This window comes from Nerophis lumbriciformis, linkage group LG39 (assembly GCF_033978685.3).
Source record: "Nerophis lumbriciformis linkage group LG39, RoL_Nlum_v2.1, whole genome shotgun sequence".
In the NCBI taxonomy this organism is placed as follows: Eukaryota; Metazoa; Chordata; class Actinopteri; order Syngnathiformes; family Syngnathidae; genus Nerophis; species Nerophis lumbriciformis.
The window spans coordinates 14,969,067-14,984,287 of NC_084586.2; the positions used below are offsets into that span (position 1 = coordinate 14,969,067).

Genomic DNA, 15,221 nt, shown 5'->3' on the forward strand with positions numbered 1-15,221 from the left:
AAAGCGATTTCTAATGTGAATGCAGTCTGACCCGCATGACGTTTACGGAAGTCGACATGGCTTCCACTCTTAAGTCGCTCTCAGTGCTGCTGCATTTGTGGCAATTTCGTGCAATCAAAAGTCAACATTTTTCCGACCCGAGGTATTGCACGTAGAACAAGGGTACCCAAACTACGGCAGTGTCCAAAATAGGAGTCCCAAGTTTAAAAAAAAAAAAAAAGTTTAAAATTTTTTTTAAATTATTTTTTAAAATCTGTCCTTTCTAATCCATTTTCTACCACTTGTCCCTTACGGGGTCGCAGGGGGTGCTGGAGCCTATCCCAGCTGTGTGTGTGTGTGTGTATATATATATATATATATATATATATATATATTATATATACATACATATACACACATATATACATACATATACACACATATATACACACACACATACAGTATACATACATACATATACACATATACTGTATTTCCTTGAAATGCCGCCGGGTATATATTATCCGCATGCCTCGTTTTACCGCCGGGTCAAACTCGTCACGTCACGAGTGACACTTCACCTTTCAAGACATCGTTTTCCAAAATGGAGGAGGCTAATTTCAATAATTTAAAAAGGCATAAAGGGAAGAAGATAAAGAGCTATTCAGTAGGATTTAAGGTCCAAGCTATTGAATATGCTAAAAAGAACAGTAAAAATGTTTTATTAATATAGCTGCGTGTGTCAAATATGAGTCATTAAATGACTCCCGCCTCATGGTGGTAGAGGGCGCTAGTGATCATTCTTGCGACTACTCGGCTGCAGAAGAAGTGACAACAACAGTTTTCTAAACTGGACTTTCAATGGAAGCAGGAGGTAATACTTAAAGGAAGATCTCCATCGAGAGAGAGAGACTTTTAAAACTGAAGAAAGATAAGAAAGACTTCTATAAACAAGTTATCGATGCTTTTGTTCAGAAGGAGCGGCGCATGGACTTCATTTATAAGTAAAGGTAAGACCATAATAACATTTTTTTAAATTAAATGCGCTTTTCATGATGGTATCCTTACATCACACTCAAATTCATAAGCGCAGGCCTAAATTTGCCGCAGGCCTTTGGTAAGCGCCGGAGTGAGAAGAGGTTTTAAATTAATTACCGCCCCGGCGCTCATTCAAGTTAATACGGTATGTGTGTGTATATATATATATATATATATATATATATATATACATACATATATATACTAGGGCTGCAACAACTAATCGATTAAATCGATTATAAAAAAATGGTTGGCGATTAATTTAGTCATCGATTCGTTGGATCTATGCTATGCGCATGCGCAGAGGCAATTTTTATTTTTTAAATTGTTTATTATTATTATTATTATTATTTTTTTTTTTATAAACCTTTATTTATGAACTGCAACATGTACAAACAGCTGAGAAACAATAATCAAAATAAGTATGGTGCCAGGATGCTGTTTTTAAAAAAATAAAATACTGGAAAGGATAGAAATGTAGTTTGTCTCTTTTATCCCATTATTAATCGATTAATCGAAGTAATAATCGACAGATTAATCGATTATCAAATGAATCGTTAGTTGCAGTCCTTATATATATATATATATATATATATATATATATATATATATATATATATATATATATATATATATATATATATATATATATATATATATATATACACACACACACACACACACACACACCGGCCAAATTGTTTTAACCCAATGTGGCCCCCCGAGTCAAAAAGTTTGGGGAAATCTGGCATAGAAGCTTAAGAAGGACGAGGACAGACATGTGGTCTCTCAGTTTTACGGAACATTTTGCTTGGAGAACTCGTGTGTGTGTGTGTGTGGGCGAGCGGTCAAAGTGGTGGAACTTTAAAACATTTTCTGCTCCGTTGCCAACTATTGTTCCCTGCTTGGCACTCAGCATCAAGGGTTGGAATTGGGGTTTAAATCTCCACCGCTGCTGCTCACTGCTCCCCTCACCTCCCAGGGGGTGATCAAGGCGATGGGTCAAATGCAGAGGACACATTTCACCACACCGAGTGTGTGCATGTGTGTGACAATCATTGGTACTTTAACTTGTTAACAGTCTAATTATGACGCTTCTCAATGACCATTGAGGACACGTCACTTTTATATCCGATTTGTAGCCTCATAGGAAAGAGAATATGGACAATGGGGGACTGCAGTTATTCCATCCGACACATACGAGCGAGGACCTGCAGTGTGAACAAGGCTGAAAGAAATGACAACGTAAGGCAACTGACCTCAGATCAGCCGGAACTTTCATCTTTTCCCTCTCACTTTCACCCAAGCCTTGGGGGAGGTAATGGAGGATTCTCTTTCCTCTCCAAAGCGTCATAAATAAAAAATACATAGTCCTGCTCTATCTTCTCCTAAAATGTTTTGTTTTGAAAAGGTACATAACAAAACACACGCTGAGCCAAAAGGAAGGAAATCAAAGACGGATCAACCCTGCCCCCGAATGTGTATAATAAGTCCTAGAGGTGTCCATCAGCTGGCAGGTGTGTGGGTTAGAGGGTGATTAGTTAACTGGTGACGTAGTGCTTAGTGGAGGGTTGGCCGTACAGCCCGTAGAAGTCGGCGTGTCTGTGCGACTGCGAGGCGTCTATCCAGTCTCGCACCGCCAGCCCCTGCATGGACGGCCCCCCAGAGGCCAGGCCGGGGGGCGGCGGGTAGTCCTGGGCGCTGACCCAGGGGAAGGAGCCCGAGCGCGAGTACGGCGGGTGGCCGCGGTGGCCCGACACGGACGCCACCCCGGAGCAGTAGCAGTTATCCATGGTGCACACCAGGATCTTGCGACCGCCGTACTGGGGCAGCACCGCCTGCTGGGAGGAATGCGAGGAGCCGCCGCCGCCGCCGCCCCCGGGGGGGAAGTGCGAGGTGCCGAAGACGGCGCCGGAGTGGTGGCTGGCCAACGAGCCGCTCCCCGCGCTCCCGCCGCCGCCGCCTTCGCTGATGTGAGGCGGGCCACACGGGCCCAGAGGCTGCTGATTGGTGGACTGACCCTCCCCGGCGGACGAGGAGGCGGAGCCCAGGTAGGGCTGCTTGCTCGCCAGCGCCAAGGAAGAAGACGAAGAGGAGGAGGAGGCGTCTTTGAAACCGGGCGCAGCGTTCTTCCCGGCGCCCTCCGGGAAGGCTGTGGAATGTTTCCGTTTCTCCGCTCCGGAAACGGAGCTCTGGCCGCTCGGGTACGCCGGGACGGACTGCAGGAAGGTGGCGGGGGGCGTTAAGGGTGCTGAGGGGGCGAGACAATCACAATTAAATGAGAAGGAAAAAAGTAGAGATGCCGATAAATGCTTTAAAATGTAATATCGGAAATTATCGATATCGGTTTCAAAAAGTAAAATGTATGACTTTTTTAAAAACGCCGCTGTGTACACGGACGTAGGGAGAAGTACAGAGCGCCAATAAACCTTAAAGGCCCAGTCACATAATATCTACGGCTTTTCACACACACACAAGTGAATGCAAGGCATACTTGGTCAACAGCCATACAGGTCACACTGAGGGTGGCCGTATAAACAACTTTAACACTGTTACAATTATGCGCCACACTGTGAACCCACACCAAACAAGAATGACAAACACATTTCGGGAGAACATACGCACCGTAACACAACATAAACACAACAGAACAAATACCCAGAACCCCTTGCAGCACTAACTTTTCCGGGACGCTACAATACACACCCCCTGCTACCCCCCCCCCCCCCACTTCAACCTTCATCATGTCCCAAATTCCAAGCTGCTGTTTTGAGGCATGTTAAAAAAAAAAAAAAGCACTTTGTGACTTCAATAATAAATATGGCAGTGCCATGTTGGCACTTTTTTCCCCATAACTTGAGTTGATTTATTTTGGAAAACCTTGTTACATTGTTTAATGCATCCAGCGGGGCATCACAACAAAATTAGGCATAATAATGTGTTAATTCCACAACTGTATATATCGGTATCGGTTGATATCGGAATCGGTAATTAAGAGTTAGACAATATCGGAATATTGGATATAGGCAAAAAAAGCCATAATCGGACATCTCTAAAAAAAAGTACTGTATTTTTCGGAGTATAAGTCGCACTGGCCGAAAATGTATAATAAAGAAGGAAAAAAACATATAAGTCGCATTTTTTGGGGAAATTTATTCAATAAAAGCCAACAGCAAGAATAAACATTTGAAAGGCAATTTAAAATAAATAAAGAATAGTGAACAACAGGCTGAATAAGTGTACGTTATATGAGGCATAAATAACCAACTGGTATGTTAACGTAACATATTATGGTAAGAGTCATTCAAATAACTATAACATATAGAACATGCTATACGTTTACCAAACAATCTGTCACTCCTAATCGCTAAATCCCATGAAATCTTATACGTCTAGTCTCTTACGTGAATGAGATCAATAATATTATTTGATATTTTACGCTAATGTGTTAATAATTTCACACATAAGTCGCTCCCAAGTATAAGTCGCACCCCCGGCCAAACTATGAACAAAACTGCGACTTATAGTCCGAAAAACACGGTATATTGTATTGTGCACTTATATTGCCATATATCAGCTACTGTGTGGAAGTGTGGGGGAACACATATAAGAGTAACATATAAGACACATATAAAAGTAACATAAAGGCATTGTATCAACTACAGAAAAGAGCTATAAGGATTATTCATACAGCAGATTATCTAGAACAGACTAACATACTAGTTATTCATTCTGCTTTATTGAAACTACAGGAGCTAGTACAGTTACAGACATTATGTGTTATGTTTAAGGCTAAAAGTCAAACATTACCAGCAAATTTACAAAAAATGTTTGTCATCACTTCTGAGAATGAAGAGCGTAGAAGAAAAGGTCATTTCCAACATCAGTATTCAAGGACAACTTTCAAACAAATTTGTGGGGTTAAACTATGGAATTCTCTTTACAATGAGATAAAAGACTGTAGAAATATATTCCAATTGAAAACAGAACAATAAGATCATATGGACAGCCGTAAGTGTTTACATTTTGCTTTATATTTATTATTTTACTTATTTTTTTGTCTGGTTTTGTATTTGTTCTGTATCATCCCGTGAGGTGTATATTATTTTTTTGTTCGGTTTGTACTTCATGAAGTTTTTGCACTTGTTTTTTTTGTGTGTTTTCATTATATGTATTTATTTGGTTTGTATGCTTGTGCATCTGGACCAGGGGTGCTCACACTTTTTCTGCAGGCGAGCTACTTTTCAATTGATAAAGTCGTGGGGATCTACCTCATTCATATATATAATTTATATTTACTTATTTATGAAATATATGTTTTTGTTAATAAGTTAAAGGTGTTTAATGATAATACAAGCATGTTTAACACATAGTTAATATTGTTAATAAATTAAAGATGTTTAATGATAATACAAGCATGTTTAACACATAGTTAATATTGTTAATAAATTAAAGATGTTTAATGATAATACAAGAATGTTTAATACATATAGTTAATATTGTTAATAAATTAAAGGTGTTTAAAGATAATACAAGTATGTTTAATACATATAGTTAATATTGTTAACAAGTTAAAGGTGTTTAATGATAATACAAGCATGTTTAACACATATAGTTAATATTGTTGATAAGTTAAAGGTGTTTAAAGATAATGCAAGCATGTTTAACACATATAGTTAATATTGTTAACAAGTTAAGGTGTTTAAAAATAATACAAGCATGTTTAACACATAGATTCCTCTCTTTCATGAAGACAAGAATATAAGTTGGTGTATTACCTGATTCTGATGACTTACATTGATTGGAATCAGACAGTGGTGCTAAAAACGTCCGCATTTTCGAATGGAGGAGAAAAAAGTCCTCCTTTCTGTCCAATACCACATGAAAGTGGTTGGTTTTTGGCATCTTGTTTGTCCAGCTTCCGTACTCCTTTGTATACACTTTACAAGAAATACATTGTCGGCAAACTCCGTAGCTTGCTAGCTTGTGCACGCCAGCTTTCTGAGACTCTTGTTTTGTTAGCGCAACTGTGCAGTCGGTCTTTGGAGTTTTGACGACAGGTACGGCGCCAGAGTCTGTTGAAATAAAGTGTTTCTCGCCTTCCAATCGCTAATTTTAATGAGCTGGCAGCAGCCAGCGTCATCTCAGAAGACCCTCGGGTGCCGTGAATGTCAATCAAGTGACGAAAGTGACGTCATAGTGAAGATTTATGATCGCTCATTTTTAGGACTATTTTTTTAATGCCTGGCTGGTGATCGACTGACACACCCTCCGAGATCGACCGGTAGATCGCGATCGACGTAATGAGCACCCCTGATCTGGACTATCCATGAACTGCTTATTATGTTGAAGGGGGCAGGAAATATAAGATGTTCTTCATCCTGTTCCTTCTCAAGCATAGGAGTGCAAATATGTGTTAGAGTTTAATTGTCTATTGATCAAAAATGCACATCAATGAAGGAGATAAATAAAGAATGAATGAACGAAAAGGTAAAAAAGTGTTTCTGATTGGTTCGCAGCACATTTAAACAATAACTCAGCTACTAAAACAGATAAAAGGCTAAAAGTATCAGTGAGGAATAAGAAACAGCAAACATGAAAAATAGTGATGTTACTAAGAGTGTTTCTATTTGAGTTACAGAGCAACCAAGGCCTCTATTTTCATTATTTTCAGTCTACAAAAGTTGAGATGGAGCCAAATATGTCTCGTGTACGGTCATTTCATTCATTTTGCCATTTGTTTATTCATTTTGTTTGCCGCCGGATACTCTCTGCCAATTTGATGACAACACTTCCTGTTGGGCCTCCGACGTCACATCCTGTTTATGTTTTGCTCGGAGTTCTAGCCTAGAAAACGGATGTTTTGAAGCTGACGAGACATGGATTGGCTCACGTGTGGCAAGAACAAGTCCACAATTGCAACTATCATCAAAAAGGACGTTTTTAATGGTTGCCGACTTTGCCGAAGGAGTTACATATCTTCACAAGGACGGAGAGAACGTGCAATGTAGAAAAGCTGTTCTTAGTGTAGCTCGGGGCTCTACAGCCACGTGCGGCTCTTTAGCGGCAACCTTGTGGCTCTGTGGAGCTTTTTCAAAAATGTATGAAAATGGGGGAAAAATGGGGTGAAAAATATGTTTTTTGTTGTAATATATTTTCTGTAGGAGGACAAACATGACACCAACCTTCCTAATTATTAGAAAGCCCACTGTTTAACATGTGTATGCTTCACTGATGAGAGTATTTGGCGAGCGCCGTTTTCTCCTACTCATTTCAGCGGCCCTAGAACTCACCTTTGGGTGGACTGTGACTCAGTTTGTATACATGTACAACTTTCTCCGACACTGCCACAGAAAGACGTGTTTTATGCCACTCTGTCTCATTTTGTCCACCAAACGTTTTGTACTGTGCGTGAATGCACAAAGGTGAGCTTTGTTGATGTTGACATGTGTGGAGTGCTAATCAGGAATATTTGGTCACTGCCTCTCTGCAAGCTAATCGATGCTAACATGCTATTTAGGCTAGCTGTATGTACACCGGGACGGGACGGTATAGCTCGGTTGGTAGAGCGGCCGTGCCAGCAACTTGAGGGTTGCAGGTTCGATCCCCGCTTCCGCCATCCTAGTCACTGCCGTTGTGTCCTTGGGCAAGACACTTTACCCACCTGCTCCCAGTGCCACCCACACTGGTTTAAATGTAACTTAGATATTGGGTTTCACAATGTAAAGCGCTTTGAGTCACTTGAGAAAAAGCGCTATATAAATGTAATTCACTTCACTTCACATATTGCATCATTACGCCTCGTTTGTAGGTATATTTGAGCTCATTTAATTTCCTTTATGTCCTCTGTGTATTTAGTTTATATTTGCATGTCTCATGACACATTATCTGTATGTAATATTGCCCGCATTTCTGATAGTTATTTGTGTGCCATGTTGTTCCAGACCACAGCAAACATTACACAGCTTGCAAAGGTAATGGTAATAAATTGGACACACACATCTATACCTTTGGCCATTCTAAGCCAGTCTTTTCCAGGAGTTATCTCACCCACTGAGAAGTTTTACTAATGTTTTCCAATGTTGTAAAAATGCGTAGAATATTACATTTCAACATGTCTGTCAACAAAGATTTGTGTCAGTCTGCGACAGTCATTTTGATAGTAGGCTAATATAGTTAATTAACCACTTATATAAAAGTGTTATAATGATGGCAACACATGATCTAAGTCTTTTAATTTTTTGCGGCTCCAGACCGATTACATATTTTCGTATTTGTGGTCTAATATGGCTCTTTCCACATTTTGGGTTGCCGACCCCTGGTGTAGCTAAATGAGAAGCAGCTAGCCGGCGATAGCATTCCCGAGGCTATTACTCGAGAGATGGCTCGCCATTTATGTGGCGACTTGATGTCCAAAAGTGAGCACGGAAGAACAATTTAGGGCGAGCCTAGGGTGTTTGGAAAAGTTTCAAAGGAGCAGCCGTCTTTCACAGCGTGGTGAAACTGTTCAGAAAACGCTGACGCTTCAACTTGGATTTTATTCGTGAAGTTGGATTTCTACCAATCTTTTTAACTGTGATAAGACCTGACTGTTTGGGAAAATGATGCCAGAGGGGACCTTTGTGACAGCAAAGGAGAACAGAAGCCGATGGGAGGAGCGCCTCACTCTGCTAGTTTGTGCCATAGACATCTTATAAGTAGACGCAGCATTGGCTGCTGTGACGCGAGAAATTCGGCCGCCATCTTGAAGTGGTGATGAGGAGCCGGCGAGCAGCCTAAACTGACAGTTGACAGGTAGAAAACAAAGATGCCGGGCTGGTGTTCAGCGTTTACCTGCTCAAATGAGCGGATTGTTCACAAGTAAGATTTAACATTAACGTACTATTGGTTGTATTTTGTGAAAAGAATATTACCACAGAGTCGAGAAGGAGCAAAGATCTTCAATAGGACTGAAATCGTAGCCGCTAGCAAACAAGAGTATGACCATAATAGAATTGCTTGTCAATGAAATTAATTACATTTAAAAATGTCACACTTGAATAACAAAGTTGAAATAAATGATGAAGGCAAAGTATTTTTTCATTTTAGGCAAAGTATAAGACAATACTTTCTTAACAGTATAATTGTAACCAGGAATAAGTCTTCAAGTAACAATATTCAAATACTAACATTGTTGCGTAAGACAGAATTTGGTTTTATTCTGAATCCAGTGAAACAGATTGGTGGTTTTAGCTGATATAAACACTTTCAGGTGTTTATATATGTTTATGTTTAAGTATTTGGCAGACGCTTTTATCCAAAGCGACATACATAAAAAATAAATATAAAATGATCACTGTAAACATGATCATTTAAGGGAAGAATGTAATACAAAATATCAATACAAAGTGTCAAGACAGAATAAACTCTCTGCTGCTGCAGCAACAGAGATACAGTCTATAGGTCCCTAAGATATATAGATATCTAATGTATTCATACATTGTTTATGTAGGATATATGCATGTATATATAACCTAATCATATTGTTTCTTCAACTTAAAAACAGCTGACCGTTTTTTTCCCCCCTTCTCTGGGATTATATTCCCAGTTTTGATCTCGGACGTCTGGTCACTTATAGCATATAAGAAAATTCTATTACTGTTAAGCAAACTATGAATAATAAAACATGTGTCCTTTATCATAGCTACACGTATGACAAAAAACGCATGAAAATAAGTGGTACTCAGTGAGGTAAGATGAATTAAATGCACTGACAGTTCATTGCTCCTGCCAAATGAATTGCACTGAGTGGAGCGGATCACCACTCCAAGATGGCGGCCCCGCGTCTCATCAGCGCTAGTAGCGCTCCATGCTGCGTCTACTTATAAGATGTCTATGGTTTGTGCTAACGCCAGCGGTGGCTAGAAGGTGACGCTATGTTTGTTTAGCACTTCCAGACACGTCACAAGGTAACAGGATCGTCCTCTTTAGTTTTTTATTGGAACATGCTGGTAACATTTTGAAGTGCACCAAAGAGACTTGTGTGTGTGCGGACACATTGACAGTTAATCTGGCTGAATAAAAAGATTGTTGAGCCTGTATTTTGATACACACACAGCATATATATACACATTATAGTGTCTTCAAAGTGTGCATGTTATGATATAAAATATGGACTTTTGTCGAGGCTAGAACCAACTATTCCCGTTTACATTGTTTCTTATGGGGAAACCTGTTTCACTTGACAAACGTTTCGGTCGGCGAGGCATGTTCAGCAGATGGAGGTTCCACTGTATTTAAAAGAAACCTAGTCAAAAGATTTCAGTAAGTACTTTTTGAGCACTAACTAACTTTGAACGTTACTGTAATGAGAACCTGATTATATTTATTAATGGATCTATACAAACCTCTTTATGAGTTGGCACAAGCATTTTGCAGATTAACAAAATATGCCCACGATAAACCACAAGTTTGTTGTATTTCCTGGCTGACGTTATGTAATCTGAGGCAGACGAAAAGCAGCAAGTTCAACGTCCAAAACGTGCTTCTCAGAAAATAGTTTTTTGATGGGTTAACATTTACACTGACCTGACCATGTTTTTGATCGGATTTTTTCCACATAGAGGTTTTTCCACCACCGCCGGCGTGCTTTGCATCTTTCTATATTGTGTATGATTGGCAGAGTTTTTAAGGCCGGAGGCCCCTTAATCGTCTCTCACGACATACGGGGCAAGGTGGGTGAAGTGTCTTGCCCAAGGACACAAGGGCAGTAACTAAGATGGCAAAAGCTGGATTCGTACCAGGAACCCTCACGTTTCTAGACGGCCGCTCTACCATCGGAACCATGCCGCCACAATGATGTAATTAATATAAACTGAAAATACCTCAAGTTGAGGGCTTTCCTCAACATTTTTAGGCGAGATAAAAAACTACCGTATTTTTCGGACTATAAGTCGCAGTTTTGTTCATAGTTTGGCCGGGGGTGCGACTTACACTCAGGAGCGACTTATGTGTGAAATTATTAACACATTACCGTAAAATATCAAATAATAATATTTATCTCATTCACGTAAGAGACTAGACGTATAAGATTTCATGGGATTTAGCGATTAGGAGTGACAGATTGTTTGGTAAACGTATAGCATGTTCTGTATCAGTGGTTCTCAAATGGGGGTACGCGTACCCCTGGGGGTACTTGAAGGTATGCCAAGGGGTACGTGAGATTTTTTTTAAATATTCTAAAAATAGCAACAATTCAAAAATCCTTTATAAATATATTTATTGAATAATACTTCAACAAAATATGAATGTAAGTTCATAAACTGAACATCAAATCAAGTAGGCTATTCCATTCATTGCAATGCAACAATGCAATATTCAGTGTTGACAGCTAGATTTTTTGTGTTCCATAAATATTGATGTTAAAGATTTCTTTTTTTGTGAAGAAATGTTTAGAATTAAGTTCATGAATCCAGATGGATCTCTATTACAATCCCCAAAGAGGGCACTTTAAGTTGATTACTTCTATGTGAAGAAATATTTATTTATAATTGAATCACTTGTTTATTTTTCAACACGTTTTAGTTATTTTTATATCTTTTTTCCAAATAGTTCAAGAAAGACCACTACAAATGAGCAATATTTTGCACTGTTATACAATTTAATAAATCAGAAACTGATCACATAGTGCTGTATTTTACTTCTTTATCTCTTTTTTTTCAACCAAAATAGCTTTGCTCTGATTAGGGGGTACTAGGGGGTACTTGAATTAAAAACAATTTCACAGGGGGTACATCACTGAAAAAAGGTTGAGAACCACTGTTCTATATGTTATAGTTATTTGAATGACTCTTATCATAATATGTTACGTTAACATACCAGGCACGTTCTCAGTTGGTTATTTATGCCTCATATAACATACACTTATTCAGCCTGTTGTTCACAATTCTTTATTTATTTTAAATTGCCTTTCAAATGTCTATTCTTGGTGTTGGCTTTTATCAAATAAATTTCCCCCCAAAAATGCGACTTATATGTTTTTTCCTTCTTTATTATGCATTTTCGGCCGGTGCGACTTATACTCCGGAACGATTTATAGTCCGAAAAATAAGGTAATGAGTTATTTAACTACATATCATAATTCATTGCTTGACAGTACTAATAAGCACGGTGTGGAACTAAGCAAGCGGGTTCCACTGTAATAATACTCGGTCACATACAGGGCTGGGCGAGAAAACAATAACATATATCGCTACTGACACGTAATCCATAGTAATAAAAATGTGCTCGATAAAACGTACAATTATTTTTTTTCCTGGTTGGTTTTTAGCAATGGCTATTGTATCACGTTCTGTTGGGCCATCTTGCTGTCGTCTCGTGGTTTATTCTTTGCATAGAGTGAGAAGAGAAAGTAAAAATTAGTTCTGCAGGGTTTTTTTTAATAGATTTTTTCAAAAGAGACCGTAGTGTGGTCTGTAAATTATGCAAGACGCTCGTCCCCACTCACCCCTTTTTTCTACCAGGGACCGGTTTAATGTATGCATTATTTCCACGAACCGGCTTTCTACTTGTGGCAGATAAAAACAGCAAAAATATGAGCCTTTGGCTACAATCTGGCGCATTAACATTTTATATGTCCATTAATGTGCATTGTTCAATGTACTATTACAAAGGAGTTGTATCAACAAGCTTATTAGTGTGTTTAGTGGGACAGGCGAAAGTTAAGTCGGAGAAAATGCGGTAGTTTATAAATTAATTAATGTTTCTGTGCGGCCTACTAAGGGCAAGCTAAGCGTTTTTTACCAAATATAATTCAGCCCTGTGCTATGAAGCTACAAATGTTTGACTTCGTACCTTCCAGAGTTCTCTTCAAGCTCTTCTCTCGTTTGGAGATTTCGGAGAGGAAAAGCTTGGCGTTGAGGTTCCCCACTTTATAGGGGGGCAGACTGTTCCCCACACACGCCTGGGACCTGCGGGACACAACATGCCAGGTGAGAACCGCGCAGGCGATTTAATATTGAACAAGATCGACGGGTAGGAGACTGGCACCTGTCTGTGAGGATCTTGACGGGCTTGGTGTTCTTCATGAAGCTCAGCTCCTCCGCCTTGCCGAAGGCCGTGTTGATGGAGCTCATCAGCTTCTGGGCCTCGTGGCGCTGCTCGCCCAGCGCCAGCACCTGCGCGGCGTTCTCCTGGCAGAAGCGGGCCTGGGCCCGCTCCAGGGCCTCCAGCGTGCGTCCCAGGTCCTCCTCCAGGAGCTGGTGCATGCGCTGGTACTGCAGACGCACGTCCTCCTTCAGCTCACACACGCGGTCCTTCGGCGGCGGAACAAACGTCAATTAAACGACAATCCCCCCTCCACAGAGAAGGTTCCTCCAACGTACCTCCACCACACACTTGTCTGACTCCAGCTTGCATAGCTGCTCCTCGATCTCCTGCACGCGCTCCTCCACGCGCTCCTGCTGCCTCAGCAAGCTTTGCTGTGAGGACATGAGAAGAAGAAAAGGTCTTGAAAAAGGCTGCAAGGTGGTGACCTTAGCATGCATCACCAGCCCCCCTTCCTCCGCTCCACATCAGATATTAAGAACCGGCTTAGTTAGTCCCCATCCGACACACAATCCCTGCAGGAGAGAGGAGGGGGGGGTGTGCTGTCATGGCAACTAGCAGCTATTTTGTGTTTGCATAAGTGAGTTGGTGGGGGGTGAGTTGATAAATGAATGAGTATTAGCAGGCGGAGAAAAAGCCCTCTTTATTTGCTCTCTAAAAACATGGCCGTCTTTTCACCCAGCGGGGGTTTCTGTGAGATAATGCAACACGATGATGGAATGTTTTTTAGCCCTGACGTCGTTAATCTTAGTCAGTCTGATAGTAGCAGGGCTGGGCGGTGTGGCTGAAAACTGTATCACGATGCGAGGGTTTTAAAATCGGTCAAAATGGATAATTATTGATGAATAATCCAAAAAATAAGGAGCAGCAGAAAAATATAGTAAATGTAAACATTTGTATTCAAAATGCAATTATAATCCTTGTAGCCATCAAGGCAGAAAAGAAAGGAAATGTCAACACAAGCATGGAAAACAAACAATGTAAACAAAATCAAACAATAAGCTCTTTAAATGAAGGTGCAAAACTAAGGAACGTGTAAGAAGTACCGGTACTTAAAGTGTAACAAAAAGTGCAACGTGTAAAAATGTAAACAAAGAGAAAACAGAGAATAACTATTTTCTACAGATGTCCGATAATGGCTTTTTTGCCGATATCCGATATTGTACAACTCTTAATTACCGATTCCGATATCAACCGATATATACAGCCGTGGAATTAACACATTATTGTGCCTCATGTTGCTGTAATGCCCCGCTGGATGCATTAAACAATGTAACAAGGCTTTCCAAAATAAATCAACTCAAGTTATGGAAAAAAAATGCCAACATGGCACTGCCATATTTATTATAGAAAGTCACAAAGTGCATTTTTTTTTTTTTAACATGCCTCAAAATAGCAGCTTGGAATTTGGGACATGCTCTCCCTGAGAGAGCATGAGGAGGTTGAGGTGGGCGGGGTTGATGTGTGTGTGTGTGTGTGTTTGGGCTAGGGCAGGGGTCGGCAACCCGCGGCTCTTTAGCGCCGCCCTAGTGGCTCCCTGGAGCTTTTCCAAAGATGTATGAAAAATAGAAAAAAGATGACGGGAAATAATTTATTTTTTGTTTTAATATGGTTTCTGTAGGAGGCCAAACATGACACAAACCTCCCTAATTGTTATAAAGCACACTGTTTGTATTAAACATGCTTCACTGATTCGAGTATTTGGCGAGCGCCGTTTTGTCCTACTAATTTTGGCGGTCCTTGAACTCACCATAGTTTGTTTACATGTATAACTTTCTCCGACTTTCTAGGACGTGTTTTATGCCACTTCTTTTTCTGTCTCATTTTGTCCACCAAACTTTTAACGTTGTGCATGAATGCACAAAGGTGAGTTTTGTTGATGTTATTGACTTGTGGGGAGTGCTAATCGGGCATATTTGGTCACTGCATGACTGCAAGCTAATCGATGCTATCATGCTATTTAGGCTAGCTATATGTACATATTGCATCATAATGCCACATTTGTAGGTATATTTGAGCTCATTTAGTTTCCTTTAAGTCCTCTTAATTCAATTTATATCTCATGACACACTATCTGTATGTAATATGGCTTTTAATTTATTTGCGGCTCCAGACAGATT

General features: G+C 40.1%; 1 protein-coding gene across 1 annotated transcript in view; it reads right to left on the bottom strand.

Moving 5' to 3' along the window:
- Positions 1-1,697: 1,697 nt before the first annotated feature.
- Positions 1,698-15,221, bottom strand: part of trim8b (tripartite motif containing 8b) — a 42,879-nt gene continuing 29,355 nt past the window's right edge. Inside the window, exons 3-6 of the mRNA XM_061932114.2 lie at positions 13,380-13,475; positions 13,045-13,310; positions 12,850-12,965; positions 1,698-3,268 (exon numbers count right to left, since the gene is read on the bottom strand). Coding sequence (XP_061788098.1) covers positions 2,559-3,268; positions 12,850-12,965; positions 13,045-13,310; positions 13,380-13,475 — 1,188 coding nt within the window. The 3' untranslated portion in view covers positions 1,698-2,558. The remainder of the gene's footprint in view (positions 3,269-12,849; positions 12,966-13,044; positions 13,311-13,379; positions 13,476-15,221) is intronic.